The sequence below is a fragment of the Eumetopias jubatus genome, unplaced genomic scaffold (assembly GCF_037043125.1).
Source record: "Eumetopias jubatus isolate StellerSeaLion01/CBP00866 unplaced genomic scaffold, mEumJub1_p1.0 scaffold_2, whole genome shotgun sequence".
NCBI classification, from domain to species: Eukaryota; Metazoa; Chordata; class Mammalia; order Carnivora; family Otariidae; genus Eumetopias; species Eumetopias jubatus.
In genome coordinates, this window is record NW_028274808.1 from 109043473 (window position 1) to 109065209 (window position 21737).

At 37.9% G+C, this 21737-nt stretch overlaps 1 protein-coding gene across 6 annotated transcripts in view; it reads left to right on the forward strand.

The window, feature by feature from the left end:
* The first annotated feature begins 3044 nt into the window (after positions 1-3044).
* CAMK2D (calcium/calmodulin dependent protein kinase II delta) overlaps positions 3045-21737 on the forward strand; it is a 316939-nt gene continuing 298246 nt past the window's right edge. For all 6 annotated transcript variants that reach the window (XM_028121257.2, XM_028121262.2, XM_028121260.2 and 3 more), the window contains exons 1-2: positions 3045-3324; positions 4954-5048. In XM_028121257.2, the coding sequence (XP_027977058.1) occupies positions 3260-3324; positions 4954-5048 (160 nt within the window). In that variant the 5' untranslated portion in view covers positions 3045-3259. The remainder of the gene's footprint in view (positions 3325-4953; positions 5049-21737) is intronic.

Consider the following 21737-nt stretch of genomic DNA (forward strand, 5'->3'; position numbering starts at 1 on the left):
ATGCTCCAGGAACAGCAGAGGCCAATGTGGCTGGAGTAGAATGGGCCAGGGCACAAATTGAGGGTAGGAAGACTAATGGAGTAGTGTGGAGGGCAGATCCCTGAGGGCCTTGTAAGTCATTTTTAGAATTTTGGTTTTTAGTCTAATTGAGATGCTAAGCCTTCAGAAGTTTTTGAGCAAAGGCATGATTTATTCTGACTGAGGTTTTAAGGGGACCGTTATGCCTGACTTGAAGAGACTAGAATGAAGGGGGGCAAGGGCAGAAGCAGGAGACCAGGAAGAAGGCAAGAGATGATAATCCAAGTGGAATTTCTGTGTAACTTTAGAAGGATTACTGATCTAGAAGGATTACTTAAGAAAGCCCAAACTTCAGAAATAACTGTCAATATTTGTTTAAATAAGATAAATATTTTAATCAGTCTAAGATATAAATCAAGAAACAGCACAAATATTGAGCAAGCAGTACTTAAAATACACATTTATTGTTGAATAATACATCAGTATTAAAACTGTTATGTTTCCTTCATTGTATCATATAATCATCATAACCATTCACAATTATTGGTAGTTTAAATAACTGAGATAAATACTGTAATTATGTAGGCCTCATTACTTGAATATTTAAAAAATTTTTTTTCTTCCCTGGAGTTGTAAAATTTAATATTATCTTTATTTATTGTTTTAATTTTACTTTTTGTTTCATTTTTAGATTCAGAGAAAATTAAATTATTGCATTATAACTTGGAACCATATTGCTAAGTATTTAAGATATGTTAAAAACCTTTAGCATAGACCGAATCTTTTTTTTCAGTTTTATAGCTCAATTATTAATACTTAGACACCTGTTTCTTTCTTTATATAGCTTTTGATATCCTCTTGTATTATTACATTTTACACAATGTTCTAATTGCTTTTTACCGCTGGGAATACAAATATATACAAAGTTCAAATTTGTTAAAACTGTTAAAATTTGTAAATATTTTGAAAACTTCAGTAAAAGCTCTACTATTGGCAGATTAGCATTCCCCAGATGAGGAAATGAGGGAATTGACGATTATGTGTAACCGTGGACAAGGTAATTTACTAATCAATAGCAGCCCCTGGGAGCGAGCAACAATTCCTCTAAATTTTAGATTGTGTGTATATCCAAGTTATCTTTTATCTTCCAGATGTGGAATTTTGAATCCATGATGTAATGCTAATGATGAACAAATTAGCAGAACTGCGAAGTTTTTAGGGTCCCATGTAGAACAAAGGACAGTAATTTGGAAATACCGTTCATAACCCTTTTGTTCTGCCTTTAAATTTGCAGTTGCATAGTTTATTAAAGACGTAAGACTGACTGTAAGAAAAGCCCAGGGGTTGTTTTTGCAATCATTGATTGATTTTAAATGTAATGCATAATTATTTTTCCCCCTATCTACTGTATGCTAATGAATAGGACGTATTCTTGATTAAGTGGCTTTTCAGAGTCATTTACAAAGTATACTTATGTGTCACTAGCCAGATCTTTGACCATACAAGCAGAGCACACTCGTCCTGTCCTCTCCCTTTCCCTTTTTTTCTTTGCAAAACGAAACGGGCTAGAACGTGTTCCCGTGATGCTAGTGACGTCAGTCCCAACCGGGTCGCGTGACCGACACCCAACCTTCCCAGCACCCTGCCCCCGCAGCCAGGGCAGGAAATCTCGCGAGAAACAGCTTTACTATCAGAACTTACTGAGGTTACAGGGGAGTTACTCTGAAAGGAAGGTGTGGCTCAATGGGGGAGTTTTTGCTTTCATTCTAGCGTTCATGGTCGAAGCAAAGGCCTTCGGGGGTTGCCAGAGTCTGAGCAACCCAAACTAGAAAACGGCGGGGGGAAGTGGAGAGTGAGGCGGCAGTCATATCAGAAGTGAAACGTGGCGCACGGCGGGCGTCGCCCCTCGCTAAACGGGCTGGGAGCGCGCCGCGGGGCTTCTGCTGGGGTGGGCCCGGAGTCACTGGGAGGCCGTGGGAGACTGGAACCCTTCTAAGGAAACTGTCAATTGCCCACATCCGGCCCCCGCTGTGTCAACACGGAGCGGCGCCGAGATGAAATGGTGGCTCACCTCGCCCTTCCCACCCGGGGCACCGCGGTTCGCGGGTCGGCTTGGAGCGGTTTCTAGTGCCCCGCGCCCCCAACAGGGCTGGGGGCCTCCACGGGCCCCGGCAGCATCCCCGGGCAGCTCACGACTTAACCCAGCATCTTTCCGCTAAATCAACCCCAGATTTAGGCAGCAGCTTTATAGCGAGTTTAACTGGGTAATTTTGACGTCTCGCCTCCTTTACCTAAACCCTCTGTAGGCTTCTCCCTCGTACATCCTCTTCCACCCACCTGGTCTCTCCCTAGACGGGTTTGCGAGAGTGTGAGACCCAGGGGCGGGAGAGCGAGATCCGCGAAGGCATAGGGTTGGGAGTCGCTAGAGGGAGGTGTGGGACCGGGGAGGAGGGGGCTTCGAGAGGGAAGGAGTGCTGGCAGGCGGAGGGAGTGGTGGGAGGAGGCGGCGGGGGGGGTGGTGAGGGGGGAGGAGGCGGAGGCCTGGGGACGGCCGACTAGGCTTCGCCCCACCCGAGCGCTCTTTTCTCTCGCCGCGCAGTCTCGAAGCAGCGCGGGCTCGTGGGGGAGCGTCAGGCAGCCGAGGTGCCCGCGGGAGGCAGGCCGGCCCCGGGCGCGCACGCTCGGCCGAGCCCCGGCGCGCCCGGCGCCCGCGCCTGCTGACAGCTGCAGCTGGGCTCGAGCTGTCCGCTCCCAGCTCCTCGGCCTCCGCCCCCTCGGGCTCCCTCCCCTCGGCCCCTACCCCTCCAGCCCCGGTGCGCTTGTTTCGCAACTGCTTGCCTCTCGCCCCGTGCCCGGCTGTTTTCCATTTCCCGGCCCCTTCTTCCTGAGTACTTTGCCTCCTGCATTTGGGGAGAGGGGCTGGAAGGGGGGCGGGTGGAGCGTCCAGAGGAGAAGGAAGCAAGGGCCGGAGGAGGAGAAGGAGGAGGAGGAGGAGGAAGAGGAGGAGGAGGAGGAGGAGGAGGAGGAAGAGAAACGGCGGACCGTGGGGAGGAGACCCCACGCCACCCTCTCTGGCCATCTCCCCTCCCGCCCCGCCCCTGCGCACACTCCCTCCCGGGCGAGCTACTTTCGGACGAGGAAAGTGAGGGCGGCCCTGGGTGACAGCGCCGTGGGGCCAGTCCCGGGGAAGCCGCGCGTCTGTTCGAGTCTCGTCTGCCGCGCTCCCAGCCAGGGACCGAGGATGGCTTCGACCACAACCTGCACCAGGTTCACGGACGAGTATCAGCTTTTCGAGGAGCTCGGAAAGTAAGCGCCTTTACCCGCATCCGCACGTTCCCTTTCCAGCAGAGGGCGGGTCGCGTTACCCCAGACCCACCGGCCTCCCGCGTGGGGCGAGGGAGTTTGGGAGACCAGAGGAGAGGGAGGAGGGCCAGTGGTGTGGCAGCTCTGAGAAAGGTGCTGCCTTAGCAAGAGGAGAGGACAGAGACGGGAAAAGACCCTCCACCCCAGGTGGTGGCCCATTCCGATAATCCTAAACCCACCTTCTCCCGCTCCCCCACCCTCTTGCACTAGAGACTTAGTGGATTTACGATCCCTGCAGTTGTAGCTGTCATCCTGAGAAGTGTGCGAGCGTGTGTGTGTGTGTGTGTGTGTAGAGGAAACAAGAACCCATGTAAAATGCAACATAGATCATGTTTTCTGTAAATAGAGATGCCTCCTGGTTAGCCGGCGTGTCGGCCATACAACCCACGTACGGATGAGAACTCACTGCCACAGACGGTGCCATATTTATTGATGCCGAAAGTTCAACTTGTCGTAGAGTCTTATTTCGCATCAGTAGTTCTGTCCAGGAAAAGGGTCACCCAAAGGAACTCGAACCCCTGCCCCATATCCACTATTATTCTTTGCATTAGATTATTCGCTCATCATCATCCTTCCTACGATTTACGTGTGCCTCTTCGCATTCGCTGGGAGGATTTATTTATACAGGCAACGGGAAAGACCTGGAGACCGAGAGAAAGCTTCCCAAGGGTAGCCTAGCGTTGTATAAAACGACTCCTACGCCCGACAGGCGGAACTACTCGGAGAATTTAAGGAAGGGGACTGGAGACCTTCTGAGGACCTGTGTGCTTAGGGACCTAGGGGCCAAACCGTGAATGTTGATTTATGTAGCATCCAACCCAAACCCAATCCCTCTGTCGCTAGTGTCGACTATTACTTCTGAAAGGGGTGCGTTTATATGTATGTGGTTGTTTTATACAATTGAATTCAAGAAAATATAATTATCCTTTAAATGTAATGAAAATTATATCCTTATATATTTATATGTTGTCTGCTGTTAAAACATGGAGAATATGTCGGAGGAGCAGCTTAATTCAAATCTCTCCCTTCCCCCAGCTCAAAACAGGGCACAGAGAAATCACCATATCAGGATTTGTTAAACCACACAAATGTTCCCAAGATTTATATTTTAATGAAAACAATCGCCATATTTACTTACTCGGAGCCACATTAATTTTTTTTCTAACAAAATAAATAGGCAGAAGATTTTTGCTGCTCCTCCTCAGCCATGCTTTTTGCAGGGTTTCTTTCTTTTCTTTTCTTTTTTTTTCCTCAGAGCATTTGGTGCTGTGTGAGTGTGATTGTAAAATGTTTTCAAATTTCATGTGCAAACAAGAGCCATCATAATTGGCAGTTCCTTTCATTTTGTTGATTAATAAATGTGTGCTCCCAGTTAAATAAAATTTACTTTTACTCTTCAACATTAAAGAAGGTTTGGATTTCCAGGAAGAATCGTTCGTTTTCTGGATATTACTGTAGTGCACTGATATTTTACAAATCACTAAATGCAATAAAAATGCTCAGATTGTTGTAATTTTTTAAAGGGATATCAGAGCTGATTATATTGATGACATGCTAATTATTGGTTTTCAGGGGGGCTTTCTCAGTGGTGAGAAGATGTATGAAAATCCCTACTGGACAAGAATATGCTGCCAAAATTATCAACACCAAAAAGCTTTCTGCAAGGGGTGGGTATTTTCAACCACATATACAGTATATGTTAATTTTGTATTTGTCATGTTGATGTTGGTTCTGTTCTGTAGATACATAGTTATAATTGAACTGTAGATTTAGGTGTCCTATTACATTTTGAGATTATTTCCTTCCAGAATGCTTCTTGGTATGTATAGTTTAAAAGTGAACACATGAATTTTAACAACAAATTATTAAATAATTACAACTGTCCTATGAGCAATAGCATACATAACTATATTTTAGAGCAAATAAGTGTCACTGAGTGCATTTTGCCTTTAGCTGTGCTGTGAAATAACTTTCAGAAATACCCTGGAATGGAAAAATATAAGTCTCACAACTGTCATTATTCTCTTTTGCTTTTGAGAGGAAAAATAGGTCATAGCTCAGTTGAATCATATTTCAGTTGTAGTTACACTTGAACTTAGTTCAACAAGGTATATTTAACAGTAATAGCTTTGGGAGGAAAAATTTATCATTGCTATATTCTAGGAAGTTTAGCTGGATTTTGATGAGTCTGTGTGCAGTCCAGACCTTTACTGGATCTTCCACATTAAGGCTTCTCATGGACTCCTGTAATGTATTTTACACATGCTTTATAGCCACAGAGATAATTCTTATCATAAAATAGCTGTTGACATAAGCACAAAACTTAAAGGGACCTCACTGCATTCTTTCTATTTTGTTGAACCTCATGCAAAAGTACTTACACTGAAATGTTAGGCATTCTAATTATTGTGAGCACGTGTCTAAGGTATTTCCATGGGAATTTATGGTTTAATGAAATTTAAGTGAAATTAAAATGCACAAAATGCCACAGTATAAGCCCATTTCAGTGACCTGGTTTATTTTAAGTAATGAGAGAAGAAATTCTATTAGGGTTAGATTGCCTCGCTTAATTTGTCTTCTAAAGAGCCCTGCTTCCTAGTATCCTGGTATCCTTGTATTTGATCTCTGCCGTGATTTCTCCCCCTATCTGTTACAAACTCTCCCTTTACATATACTGGAGGTTTAGATTGGCATTTCAGTTTATTCATTTGAGCGAGATTTTGTTGTGATTTCCTGCATCAGGTTTTAACAGCATTCTGAGGAAAGTCTGTGTGCTAAAGTAAGCAGTACCATGGCTTCATAGCCTGAGAACTCCTGAGAAGCACGTTATGCTCAATTAGATTCCCCTTTCCCTCTTCTCTCCAAAGGAAGGTTCTTAACAGTCAAAAGGAGTTGCTAAACTGTAAATGACATTTTAGTTTTTAAAAAGAAAAAAATGAAAATGTGTAATTCTTTCAGTGCTTACATGTTTTGTTTTCTTCCTGTGTGCCAGGTACTTTTGGCAAGAGTAGGGGTATCAGTTTTTTGGAGGCATTACAATACCTATCCAAAATCTCTCGGTGGCTTTAAACTTTCTCTCAAAATAAATCAGTCTTGTGCTTCACTTCTACTGATTTCCTTAATTAGAGTCATCCCTCTTCATCTACCCTAATTCCTACTCCCTACGTCAGAAAGGCAAATACACGTGTCTCTGCTCACATACATTTTATTTTCCTTTCTTCTGCCTCCGGTCTATGGAAGATAAGTTGTCTCTAACCAGATGGGATTCCTTCTTCCTGCCAGTGTTCCTCACCTGCTCATACTGTGCTTTAAAGTGCTATCTACACCCAAAGCCACCTTGCCTCATCTGGATTCAGTGATTCCAATTATATTTAGGAAGAGTAATTAGGGTGAAGTGCTAGAAGACATCCTTCTTCTCCTTCTCCAGTTTTCTTTCCTTGTGACTTTGGACAAGTTTCTTAACCTGCTATGTTCACCCTTCTGAGGAGTGAGGTGGTAAATAAGCAGGTGTTGGAACTAAATGCCCTGGGTTTAAATTCTGATTCCCCTACCTATTAGCTGTGTAATCTTGGGCAATTTATGTATTTTTGATGAGCCTTCGTTTTCTTACCTGTAAAATGGAGTAATAATGTAACCCTTCCTTTTATAGGGTTTGTGAGGAGTGAATTAATATAGTATAGAAGAGTACCTGATACATAATATGTATTCAGTGAATATTAGCTGCTATTATTATCCCTTGGGTTGTTGTAAGGATCAGATGAGATTACTTACATGAAAGAATGTGAAAATTATAAATCCAGGGGCAGCCTTGATTTAGCTGTGAGAACCCAATTTGAATCTTGGCTTTAGTACTTAGTGTGTAAATTTGGTTTAGTTACTTACCTTTTCTTGATCTTAGGTTCTTCATCAATAAAATGGGGCAAAAATAGTCATAGTGTATCATGGATTGTTTTGAGGATTCAGTGAATTTTATGAGAATCACTTCTTAATTGCAAAGTACTATGTCAATTTTACCTATTACTGCTCACTTGTAAAATATTACAGTACTTTCCTGTAAAACATTCAATTTATTTTATCACCACCACAATTAGAGCTGCTTATAGCATATTTATATCTTTAAATGTGTACATTTGTTTAAACTATACCCATATTAAGTTACAAACTCTTAAAAACGCTTTCATTGTTTAATATAATATTTCACAGCATTGAGGACATAGGTGGGGCTCAATACAGAGTGACTAGGATCAAATGTGGCTATTAAATGGTTTGTAAAGTTAAATACTTAGTTTATTTAACAAGTGAATACTAGATGTAATCTATAAAGTAGTATATTAAGAACATATGCTTTAAAATATGAACATTGCTTTAAAAACACTCCCTTCTCAGACTATAATAATCCTTAAAATGATCTTTGCGGAAAATTTTAAGATAATATATTTAAAAGGAAATTAGAATGATATGTAAATTAGCATACATTATTTTCCTTAATGTACTGATTTGTTTTCTTTTGGCTGTGCATAGCACTTTTTGTGGAGCATATAATTTTTTGTCCAAATTTTTGTTTGTATTATTTAAAATGCCATGCCTTTGTAAATCTGAGCTTTAAGCCTGTTTGTTTTAAAGATCAGGCAGGTCCTCCAACTCAAATAATGTTCTTTAAATGTAGTATTACAACTGAAAAAGAAAGGCCATTGTCAATACATTTAAGACCACGAGGGATTGCCAAAAATTTGGCTATATTCCTGCACAAATTTGCGCATCCAACTATACTGTCACCCAGACATTTTTCCTGTGCCTAGATGTTAATGGATTTCCAACAGACAGTTTCAGTTGCATTTCCTCTCAGCTGTTAGTTGCACAAACCATATTTGGGAGACTCAGAGTCTGTTGAAGAATTTCTTCCCTTTTGCGTTAACACGTGCATGCACAGAGCATTCATTATGAGATACTGATCAGATAATCTATCTCATATATAGTTTGGCTTGTTTTAAAAATAAATAATGTAGAAAAGTTTCAAACATTTTATATGAAATTTCTTAAGTTTTTCATTAGATGGGATTAGAAGACATGCTTAATAAATGGTGGCTAGTGATGATAGAATTTTAATTCCTGTTTTTACCATGGGAAGTAGAAATTATATCATTTTGGTCCCAGACAATTAGGTTGGTACTTAACAAATGCTAATTTGCTCTGCGGTTTTCATACTTTGTTGATTTTGACATGTTTATAACTGTAACGTATTGTCAGGTTATGCGAAGTCCATGAAGGGTTGTGATTACAGTTCAGAATCCAGTGGACTGATGGTTCTGATAGCAGATTTCTTTAGAAATAGTATTTGTGATTATTTCACATTTTAAAGGCTCCCTGTGGTAAAAGATTTTTTTTATGGTAGTAATGACTTCTTGATGTTCATTTTCCAATGTAATTTTTGATCATTAGTAACCACTTTTTATTACATGGGGTCTGGTATGCCACAGTCATTGTATTTGTAAAATGTAAACTACAGTAGAAGCTTGAAATAGTATGCTATTACAAATTTTTCTACTCCCTTGGTAAAGTTAAAAAAAAGACTTCATTTTATATTTGTGTAATACTTCACAGATATAACACAATTAAATCATTTGGCATTCTTTGATTTTTGCTAGTTTTGTTAATTCCCAAATTGATGATCTTTGTAGACTATGAATCAGGACTTTATAAAACTAGTTGACCATGTACACCAAATTAGGTCTCATTTATGAAATCTAAATGTTGCATTTATGTCCTTAAATAGTCTTTTTTTATGTTATAATAGAGATGTCAATAACTCCTGCTACTTTTTTTTTTCTTCCTTGGCATTCAGGCAGTCAAGAAATTACTGTCATTTTTCAGCCTTATGGTTACTTGTCTTAAATTGGAAAGCAGAACTGAGATGTTATAGATGAATCAAATTGTTCTGATTATACATTATTGATTTGGCAATTTGGAGCTAATTGGGCAAATTAATTTTTTTGAAAGTTTCTTAGAGCAGTGTTTTAAGACAAAACTAGTAAATTATTTTTATTTTTGCATATGGAATTTCTATGGCTCTTTAATTATTGGGCCCCAAAGTGGCATGTATCATTTTTAGCATTTAGTGTCCTTTAGTTATGTTTAGTTGTATTTGCATTCTGACATAGATTTTGATACTAGATATCTATTTTCCTCTTTTGGTGAATGAGAATATTATTGTTGTCCAGACTGGTTAGGAGATAAAAATGTAAATCTGCTTTTCTAGGAAATAATAATCTTTTCTGTATTCCAGCATCATTAAAATAGGCGAACTTAATAAAGAAGGTGGTTGTCAGATACCTTACTGTGATATTAATAACTAGTGTCAACCTCTGCCTGACTGATCATGCAGTAGGAATTGAACACCTGGAGAACCTTCATTGTTTATACAATTAGATTAATACCTTTCATTTCCCTTGAAATATTGAATCAACTTGGTGTAAAAATTAGTAAATTTTTATGGGCCCTTTTAAGGTTAATAATCATGAATTGTTATAAAGTACATACTAGGATTGTCTTGGGCATTTAACTTCATTTGTTAACTAGAATTTTATTTAATTTTTAAAAGTCTTTTTCTTGGGCTGATACCATAGCAGACTAACCCCTAGTGTATCTAGGGCTGAGTTGGCATTTTTCTTTCTTTTTTTTTTTTTTTAACATCTGTCTCTCTGCATTTATTAGGGTACGGTGTACACAGTGTTGTTTTTTTTATTATTGACAATTAGTTAATGATTGTTTAGTAAATTGCACTGTTATACATTAAGTGGAGTCTTAGCAATATTTTTACTCTAAACACAAAACCTTTGTAGTAATTTACATTTCATACTACTTTATAGATTACTAAGCACATTCACATATGTGGCCTTATTTTATTTTTATTTAATAAATATTGAATGAGTACAGTAGGCAGAGTGTTAGGAAAAGTAAGTCTATCTACACAAATAGACATCATAGAAGACATAAATGGTTTAAATCTAGCATGAATAAAGTGCTGTTGATTTTCAAAGGAGGGAAAGATTATTTCTGCCTGAAGAGATAAAGAAAGGCTTTTATATAATATAGATTTAAATACATTTTTAAAACTATAATGCAGATAGGGCTCAAGTACCAAAGTCTAAATAAACAATTTGGAGAGATTATTCAGGGCCTTTCATAAAAAGGGCTACGTCTTACACATCTTTTTTTCTCGGTGCACCATATAGAATTGAGTATTTCTTTGGGAAAATATATTTAGAGTTCCAACTTGTGAGAGAAGATAGTGTTTTAAGTGCTGCAGTAACTTAAAATCAAACTGAAGTTTGACAGTCCCTCTGTGCTGTTTTCTGGAAGGAAAACAATGGAGTGAAAAATCTTATTAAAACAGTAGGAAAACGATTACAGAAGAATGAAGTGTTTTGGTAAACTTAATTGATTAACTGATTGAAAATATCTCAATATACAATAAGTTCCTAGGATTACTTCTTCTAAATGATTCACATGTTGCCGAAAAGAAAAACTCAGTCCTTAACCAAAGCAGAGAGGTACTCAGAAAGGCATTCTATTTCTCTGGCTCATCTTGTTTAACCAGTGAAGGATGGAAGACAAATGTTTGCTGTTTTGTTGTTTCTTCTTAGACAACACTGTTGTATGTGTCAGATTTATACAAAAATGTGGCAAGTGAAAGGAAAAATATAAAACTGTCAAGTTTTATAAATATTTTATAAAATTTTATAAAATTTATAAATTATAAAACTTGACAGCTTTATATTACTATGTTGGAAAAATAACAGGTGCAGCAAGTCATTTAGGTATATAGATGATATTGTCATGTAATATTTATGAACTGTTGATTCTACCTAAGAGTCTTTTTTTAGTTAGATTACATAGGGATTAAAAAAATTTTTATTACATAAAATCTTATATATGAAATTATATTTTATATAGTATGAAACAGTAAGCACCCAATAAACCTCCACTCAATAGCTAGAGTATTCCCTCTACTTTTGAAGCTACCTGTATGTTCTTTTCTGATCCCCATCTCTTGCCTTGCTCCAAGAGTTAATCACTATCTCTTTGTTTAGGAGAGAAATCTCTTTTTATTTCTCCATGCCCTGGAACTTTTTAATTAATCGGTTGATTTCAGTTGGCCGATCAGTTACCAATGGAAAATCTATGCTCTCATTATCTAGATATATTTAATTGTATGGTATATGTATATGTATTGTACATGCATAAATTTATGGAATAAACTGTATTCTCATATTAGTATATAATTTTACCCTATCCCTTAAGGCAAGGGAAGGCTTAAATTATTTGGAATTTATATAGTAATAGGAAATTATTTTCTCCTTATGTCTTTTTGAAACAATTTCGTTAATGATGATGCCTACACATTAAAATAAAACAAGAGCAAGTTATATAAAACTACCTTATAGGTAAATTTAGTTAGTGAAAATTAGATTTTTATTCTATCTTATAGAGAAGTTGTAGAGTTGAAATATGCCACATCGTGGCGTTAGTGTTTAAATTAAAATGTGATATTTTGGTAAAGAAATACTTCTGTGATTTTTGGAGACTGTGTTCTGATAACTTGAATTTCTGCTGTTAAGTGTATTCATTAGTAATCCAGGCCCAAACTCTACTCCTCCCTGGTGGACTCAGTAATTTCCTCCTTCTATGAATGGTGCCATAATTTTCCTGGACTTTCAAGCTTGCTTGATTTTCTTTCTTTTCCTTAACCCATCTCAACACTTTCCATCTCTTCCTTTTTCACCAGTCTAACTTGAGCTCTTTTTTTCTTCAGCTCTTTTAAACAGCTTCCTAAACAGGTTCTCCAGCTGACAATTCCCACGTTTTGTTTTGTTTTGTTTTGTTGTTTTTCATTTATTCAGTTCATCATTACCCACTGTGCTGGGCATCTTGATAAATTTTAGGGATACAGAGGTGAAAGATAGAGATCTCCCCTCAAGTATTTTGTGGTCTATTCGTGTGAATGATAACCTGGCAAGTACAGTATAGTTTTTGAGGACTATAATAGAATTATGGACAGGGCTTTCATATATAGATACAGGCTGGAGGAGGTTGTTATTACAGATTTCTTGAAGAGATGTGTGAGATTGTGTTTTTGAATGGCAATTGAGCCTGGTAGAGGAGGGAGAAATGGTTGTCCAGGCAAAGTAAGCAGCCTGTTCAAAGGAAGGGAGAAAGTTCTGGCTCCACCCTCCAGAAAGAATGAGTACATCTAGTCTTGTTGAAATCCTTCTTTAAGACTCCATTCAGGTGCTGCTGCTTCCATGATGCTGTCTCTAACTTATTCTCCACCCTTCCTTTCCTTCTCTGGGCTGAAGTGATTCTTCTCCTACTCCTCTGAATAGCTTTTTCATGTTTCTTAAGCAGCTGATCTCACATTTCTCCTTTTGTATTTTATATATGTTGTAGCTTTCAAACATCTTGTGGACATTTTTAAGCTTATCTTTGAATCTGTGCCTGGCACAGTAATTACAGTATTGAAGATACTTGTAAATGTTTGTTGAGTGAGTGGACAAATGGATGAGTAAGCAAATAAGATTCTGTGTCTAGAAGAAGACATATGCTTAACAAAGACAGACCTGTGACAGATAAAAGTAAGTGAAAATTGAGTTAAGGCTTCATGTCAAATGGAATACACTAACTCTGTAAAATAATTTTTAATTCATAAATTATTTTATTAGTTCCTTGATGACAAATTATGCTTTTTTTGGAAAGAGTTTTGTATAATTTAGTAAGTTTTTGAGCAACTGTAAATTCTTACTGCTGTTTTTTATCATGTAATATAAAGTGGCTCAATGATTAGGGGTTATCATTTTCATGGTCTGTGTGTCCATTGGAACCACTTCAGTAATGCCATACACATGCTATCATTACATTATTTTAAATGTTTGAAAATAACCAATTTTGAATTTAAAGATGGACAGAAAAGATAAACTAATAGGAAATTATTTAAAAAATTCGTGAGAGTGGCACGTGGATGGCTCAGTCGGTTAAGCATCCAACTCTTGATTTTGGCTCAGGGTCCTGGGACTGAGTCCTGAGTCAGGCTCCATGCTCAGCTCAGAGTCTGCTTGGGCTGCTCTCTTTCTGCCCCTCCCCCACTCATGCTCTCTCTCTATGTCTCTCTAAAATAAATAAAATCTTTAAAAAATAAAAAGTTCATGAGAAGTGAGTAATCAGGAAGTGTCAGTAAAGAGCAAACTTAAAAGAAGATAGATGCATACTTTTTGTACCCAGAGTGACTGACTTACCATGTATAAATTTTCACAAAAGCATGCAAAAAACTGATGAAAAGAGATGGAAAGGTTTTTTTTTTTTTTTTTTTTGCATGAATTAGTGAGTACAGCAAGATCTGTTGGAAGCTATTAAATAAGGTGGATTGTGAGATTTTACAGCCTTGAGTCATTAGGGATGAACAGCTGATAAGAGGAATAGCAACTTCTTGTCAACCTCACATTTTGTTTTATTTAACTTTGGGGCAATACAAAAAAAAAAATTAAGTGCCTAAGTGGAAGATAAAGGAAAGGAGGATAATTAGAGTTTTTATTATTATTATTATTTATTATCAACCAGTATCATAAAAGTGCCCTAAGGAATTCCATTGGTGTTTATAAACAAGGAGAGTTTTAGATAGTCTCTGCAGTTGCGGTGTTAGATTAATAACTTGCAAAAAATGTTTATAGGTTTCTGTTCAAAACCAAAAGTAAGATGTTTAATATTCTCTGCCGGAATTCCCAGTGTCTAGATTAGTACCTGGTACCCTTCACAGACACCTATTGAATAAAATGAATGATTGCATGACTCCCAAACTGCATCATTTTATGATTAATGAATACACATTTAGGGACCAAGAACTTTTAACAGTAAGATTTGTATACATTATTTCCAACTATTGCCTTTTCAAAAAAATTTTTTAAGGAAAGCTCACAATTGCACAGATTAATTCTTTGATATAATTTAGCACAAGCTGGTGCTTGGAAAATAGTCATTTATTTCCATCATTAAGTAATGGGAATTTACTCATTTACTCATCTACTACTTAGAAGATAACTTCATTTTAGATATTTAACCTCCCTAGCTAAGTTCAACCATGCAATATGTTCTCTCCGTTTTTAAAAGGATCTTACAGCTGTAAAAAAAAAAATTGTAAGATTTCCCCAGTTTATTAATTTAAGGACTGTATAAGTCAAAGGAGGAAATATTGTTTTACTTTCTCTATAATTTATAAAATTCATGGTAGAATATATTCGAGTTGAGGTAGGAGCTTTGCTGAGGAGAAAATCTTCTGTTGACTTCAAAAGCAGTGATTCAAGGTTGATATAGTCATTAGAATGTAGGTTGGAAAAAATTCTAATTCCAGATTACAAGCAGAAATTTGAGGGTCATGGTCCACTTCTGTTCTCCTGAGTGTAGATCTCCCGATTTCAGGCCATTTTATCATTTTAGTAGAATTGGAGAGGGCAAAGAAAAAACTGTCAAAGAGAAAAGTTTGCCTTCTACAGAAATAGGATTGAGGCTTACTTTTCTCTAATACTTGTGTGATCTGGAAATCATTTTTGGAAAAAACTTTTGGGTTGACTGCTTCCTATGCATCTTTATGTTCAGGAAAAGGGCAAACAAAATTGTTAACCTTAGCTGGTTTGAAAGAAAAAAATTATGTTTTATATTGACAACCAATTACTGGATTGCCTGTAGCTTTGTAACCTTCATTTAGTCCTGATAATCATAGTGTCTATATTCTGCCAATGACATAATAAAGAGAGGGTCCTAAGGCATGAACAGGGATGGCTGAAGGATCACTGGGATAGTTTATCTTTTAAAATAGTAATGATCCCTAAAAATTGAATTCATATTTGTTGAACTTTTGCAAACTTTATTAGAGACTTTAAGGTATATGTTTTGAATAATCCAAATGGAATAAATCCAAATTTAGAAAGGCCAGCATTAGAAATATTCTGTGAACACACACAAGGTCAGTTTTAAAAATAGCTCTTAGCTTTGAGAGGATAATTTCTCCCCACCCTTCATGAAAATGTTTTATTCAGAGCTTCAATAACAAGCTTTGAAAAAAAAAAGTGTTGCGGAGAGGGAGTGTGAAATGAGTCCTTTGAAAAATTCTTGTATTTAGCATCTTTCATTCAGGGGTCTTAAGACATTACCTAATGAGTCTCCTAGTACTTCTGGGGGGCGGGTAAGGGACATTCAGGGATTCTTGTGCCCAGGGCTGTAAGGCCTGCCATCCCCAAGTAGCATGTTGCAGCTGTTTCGTGGTGCACATCACATTCCCTCCAGAGCCAGAGCCGGGAAATAGAGGAGGCAGTATTACCCAGCTGAACGAGCATAGGGGCAGAGAGATTTAGGTAGTAAGGAGTTAATTACCTAATTTGGAATTTGGTTAAGTCTCTGGGTCAGTAGCCTTATTCCTACAAAAATGTTCTATCATTTGATATCCTGCTTATCCCCAAGAAAATAAACTCTACCTCACTTTTCATCTGTGTGACTATGTACCTTTGGAAGTTTAACATTTAATACTGAGGAATATGATAGTTAATGTGTACTGTTGTTGAGGGAGGAAGGGAAGGCTAGCATTTTCTAAAAGATGGTAGAAGAGAACCATTTGTATTATTCTTGGGCAAAGCAAGCTGTAAGGGACATAGAAATACTGAAACGTGGTCAGTTCCCACAAAGAACTTACAGCCTGGTTTGGAGAATAGGAGACACACATAATTATAGAAGAGATAAAGATGAGTAGCAGAAGAATGTAATATGATTCAGTGTACTGAAATGACATTTAGTTGTGGAAACAAGCAAAGTAATAATGAGGAAGTAGAAATTAAGTGGGTGGATAGAAGGAAGGAAGAAGAACAAAGACACTGGGGTCATATAACATTCAGGGAAGAACCAAAAATACCTGTTTAAGCAAAAGATAGATAATCTGGGGGCATCTGAGTGGCTCAGTTGGTTAAGCGTCTGGCTTTGGTTCAGGTCATGATCTCAGGGTCCTGGGTTGGAGCCGTGTGTTGGGCTCCCTGATCAGCAGGGAGTCTGCTTCTCCCTCTCCCTCTGCCCCTCCCCCCTACTCATGCTCTCTCTCCATCTCAAATAAATAAATCTTAAAAAAAATAATCTATGGGAAATCAGGAAAAAAAGCTTAGGGACCGCCTGTGTGGCACAGTTGGTTAAGCACCCGACTCTTGGTTTTAGCTGGGGTCACGATTTCAGGGTCATAATTTTGGGGTGGTAATCTCAGGGTTGTGAACTGGAGCCCCATGTAGTGTCAGGCTCCACACTCAGCAGGAAGTCTGCTTAAGACTCTTTCTCCCTCTCCCTCTACCCCTCTCCCCACTGGATGCACATGCTCCCTCCCCTCCTTTCACTCTCTCAAATCTTTTAAAAGAATAAAAGCTTAAAACCACGTAAAGTGTTTGATTGCCACGCCGAGATTATTGTCTTAAATATGTGAAGACACATTAAAGAGGGCATCTAGGACATTATTTGGCAGCAGTGAATAAGCAGGATGGATTGGCGAAGAATGTGAGATACTGAGTTCTGAAACCTTAAGATACAAAAGGATAAGGAAGAGAGAGGATATAAGCATAACTGAGGTTTGAAATCTGAATAATGAGGAATGTAATTTTCATGTAACAAATTAAGTCAAAATCAACTGATCTTGATAAAGATGATGAATTGACATATGTTTGATGTACAAGCAACATATTCAGGTTGGAAGATCCTAAAAGACCACTGGGTGCCTGGGTGGCTCAGTCGGTTAAGTGTCTGCCTTCGGCTCAGGTCATAATCCCGGGGTCCTAGGATCGAGTCCTGAATCAGGCTCCCTGCTCTGTGGGGAGCCTGCCTCTCTCTCTCTCTCTCTCTCTCTCTCTCTCTCTCTGTCTCTCTGTGTCTCATGAATAAATTAAAAAAAAAAATCTTTAAAAAAAAAGATCTAAAAGACCACTGAAAATTGGGTGTGATCCTTTAGGAGGGGCTTAGGAAGCAGGGCAATATATTGTATTGGTTAAGAGCATTGGCTCTGAAATCAGATTGCTAGGGTTCAAGACCTGGCTCTACTACTTCCTAGTCCTTGTGACCTTGGGCAAACTTCCTGATTTCTCCAAGCTTTGGTCTCCTTACCTATAAAACAGCAATAATCAATTTAGCTACTGTTTGTGATTTGTCTGCCCAGAGTCGATGGTAAAACACGCACTAGTGGAAAAGGTTGGAAAGGGGAGAATATAGAAAGAAAGGAATGGAGAGCCTAAGACAGTGGTATGGGGGAATACATCCATTTTAATGGATGAAGGGAGGAAATAGGACTAGAGTAAGAAATGGAAAGATCTGTCAAAAAAGGAGGAGGAAACTGGGAGAGTTCAGTGCTTTGACTCTGAGGGAGAGAAGTTTTGCAAAGGAGGGGATGGTGATAAAACACATTCAGCGTGATTGAGAAGTAGAGAGAAATAAAGACTGCGAAAAGGGTTTTCATTTGGCAGAATTTCAGTAGTGTTCAGAAAGAGATCATGAGAATTGGGCCAATTTGTTATTCATCCCTACATTCTTGTAACTGAGCATATAGTATGAAATATAATAGGTATTTAATAAGTATTTGCTGAATGAATAAAGAAAAATTATTTCTTGGGATTAAAGAATAAATGGAGATAACATGAAAAACCTTGCTTGTTTTATAAAACAGTCAAAAAGAGCCAGACATACTCAGGAGTAATTCCAGGGATTAGCCAGGTCAAGGGAATTAGCTTTGGTGATAAATAAAGCTGAAGCTTATTTGGAGGAAGAGAGACAAAAATTAGTAAGGAATAGAAAGACTGATAATGCAAGACAAAAGTGTAAAATTTATTGGGCAGCCATGGAGACTGTTGGGTGCTAGTGGGAACAGATTTGTTTAGGAAGAAAGACGTTCTTCCTCTAGAGCTAGCAGGATAGCAGGAGAATGAGAAGGTAGCATACATGCTGAGATGTTTTGAGATGAAGGAGACCGTTACAGTTCAGTTGAGACTAATAGAAATAGAAGTAGGATTGAGACCTTGGGGAGAACATATTTGTTATGGTCTTTGGGGATTGTAGAGAAGAGTCCACCAAAAGTATTATGCAGTGGATCATTAACAGGTATAGCTAACATGAATCTAGCCCCATAGTGACCAGAGAGGTATCTAGGAACCCATTAGGGCTTGACAAGGTGAGGCAGTAGGGATCCTGGTGCTTTTTAAACATTTAAGGAGAAAAAGCCCCCCCCCTTTTTAAACACATTAATTTTCCTTAGTTTGTATAGCTAGTAAGAATAGAGCAGCTAGAATTTAAAACCCAACCCTAAGTAATAGCAAAAGCCCTTGCCGTTGTCATTCTATTTTGTTCTCTCTGGGTACATCCAGCAGGAGAGATGAGGTAGGGAGGCAGTTAGAAAACAGAAGCTTGGGAAGAAAATTTTATTCTACAAGAATGACAGAATAATTCCATTTAGGAATGTTTGGTGGCAGATTTCTTTTTTTATCTGAAAGAGAAGCCTGGGGATCTTCAATTCAGAATCTGAATTTCCCTTATTTCTATTCAATTTCATTCAGTTTCTCTGCATAAACAAAAGCCTCTGCAGGCAGCTTTTAATGGTTCAGAGTTGTACATAATTTCATCAGTAGGAAGGCACTGTTTATGTAGAAAAATTACTGCAGATCAGGAATATGAAGAAAATTCCAGGCCAAAGGACCAAGGTGACAACGAGCTTGCACAGGGATAGGAAGAAAGTAATCATAGCTGGAGTGTAATTAGCAAGGAGGAAAGAGGCACACAATGATCTTGGGAGGTAGGCGGAGGACAGATTTCGTAGAGCCCTTTGGCCAATGTTAGGGAATATGCAACTTATTTTAAAAGCAGTCATAAACCATTTTGAGGATGTGCAGCAGGGAAGTGATGTGACCAGCTTTTGGCTTAAAACATCTTTCTCTGGCTGCCAGGTGGAAGATAAATTGTAAGGATATGTGAATGAGAGCAAGACTAAGAGAGTCTTGCAGTCTATGGGAGATGTGAAGATAGGGGGGAAGATATTTTTTGGAAGGAGAAAATATAGGACTTGCTACTGGAAAGATTGTGAGATATGAAGGAAAATGAAGAGGCATGACTACTGGACTTATGGCTGACTCAACTATCTAATGGTGGTACTGTTAACTGAGATGGAGAATAGTGAAGTAGAATTGGATTGTGGTGGGAAATCAGGAGTTAAGGTTTTGACATTAAATGTGACTCCTCAACCCCAAAAAGAAACCTCTTATTTTTTTAGCAGTTATTCCCCATTCTTGCTTCTCCTCGTCTCCTTCAACTCCAGGCAACCACTAATCTATTTTCTTTCTCTATAGATTCATTTTTTTTCTGGGCATTTCATATTAAGTAGAATCATACATTATATAGTCTTCTCTGATTGGCTTCTTTCATTTAGGATAATGTTTTCAAGGTTCATTCATGTTGTAGCACATTTTATTATTGAATAACGTTACATCTTATGGATATAGCACATTTTGTTTATCCATCCATCAGTTGATGAACATTTGGTTTGTTTCCACTTTTCAGCTACTATGAGTAATGCTGCTATGAGCACTTGTGTCCCAAGTTTTTTGTATAGACCTATGTTTTTATTTCTCTCACATATATACCTAGGAGTGGAGGAAATACTATACACATGCAAACATACACACACATACATTGAAGAAATGTAAAGTGAAGAGTTTATGACATAGATAGTACTCTATAGTTATAGTGTAAGAATTATTGGTTATTAACCTGATTAATTTGCATTATGAAACATGTGTATGTAACAAATAGGTAACAAAGTATTATAATTTAGAAATTTTGATGTGAGATAAAAATGGAAATAGTTTCAGTGTAAGAAAGTGAATTATGACCATTTTCCCTTCATGTGTAGGAATAGAGATATAACAAGTAAAAAGGTCTTTATTTAACCATTATTTTAAAATAGCTGTGACCAGAGTTGAAAGGAACATCTGTTTCGTGTCAAAGAATCATCCAATCTGTCTATTCCTGTGTGATCTCTTTACTCATGTTCGCTGTTACTAGAAAGAATTTGGCATGGGGATCATTATTTGTATCGGAGCTTTTGTTAGAATATTGATGCAGATAGGTATTTTTCTGTTGATTGAATGGAAAGTGTGGTTAAATTCTTATCTTAGACCTACCCCTTCTGTTCCCCCTTTGTCAGAGAGGTGCCTGTTTCTGCATGTTACTTTCCAGGCTGTGGTACATACTCATAATCTGTTGATAGTGGTATAAAATTTGCTAGGATTTTTGCTTTTGAGGTGGGAACTGTTTTGGGGAATGCTTGGGGCAGCAGGGGCCGTGAGGGCTGAGATAAGTAGGCTGAAGTTGTCTTTCACTAAAATCTCAGATTAACTGATAATCAGTGAGAAGTTTCATTTTCATCTTCTACATTGAAAAGTGAATTTAGGATTTGGTGAAGGCCTAAGAATGCGGCACCCTGCCTTTCTTTCCCATGAAATTTGGATGACAAATTTGTTTTCTTTTTGCAGCATTGTATTTTCTTGACCTGCCTGATAATACAAGATTAACCCATCTATGGAGTATTTCCATGTGCTGTACTTCTAAATGCTGTAAACATTTTAGGAATGGAAAAGAACTAAGGAAGTTGCTTTTCAGAAGGGATATTCTAATACACAATTAATACTTATTTTTCATAACATTAAAACCCTGCTTTGCACTGATGGCAGGACATTTTTGGGTGGGTTCTATATTGTATAGTTTAATAATTTGATGTGTATTTTCAAATGAGTTAATAAGTATTGTTCCCCACATTACATCTTTCATAAAATGCTGTAATTAATTTTAAAGACTAGGTTAGATTAATAGGCTTTTAAGTCACAGTTGACTTTGCTCAGGAAATTTTTGGTGACATGGAGAAATCCATACTGGAAAAGTTTGCCTTAGTATTTGAAAGAGTGAATATCTGGTAAAGTTATTTCATTCTGTTTTTTAGTATCATATTTTTCATTCAGACCATGTGTATATGAATGGAAGCATAATAGAGGCATGCATTATGTAGTCTTTTTGAATACACACACACAGTTCCTAAGAAGAAGATGTAGAAATTATGAAAAGAACTACTTATTTTTGCCAGAATCCAAGTAGGACAACAACACATTAAAAATATTTTGTGTATTTGTTCGTTATGCAATATCCTATTTTCATTTTAAAAAATCAGGTTGGCAAGTCAGCTGGAAATACGAGACTGGCTAACTTTCCCACACATTCTTTCTCCCTTGTGGGTTTTTATATGGGTATATTTA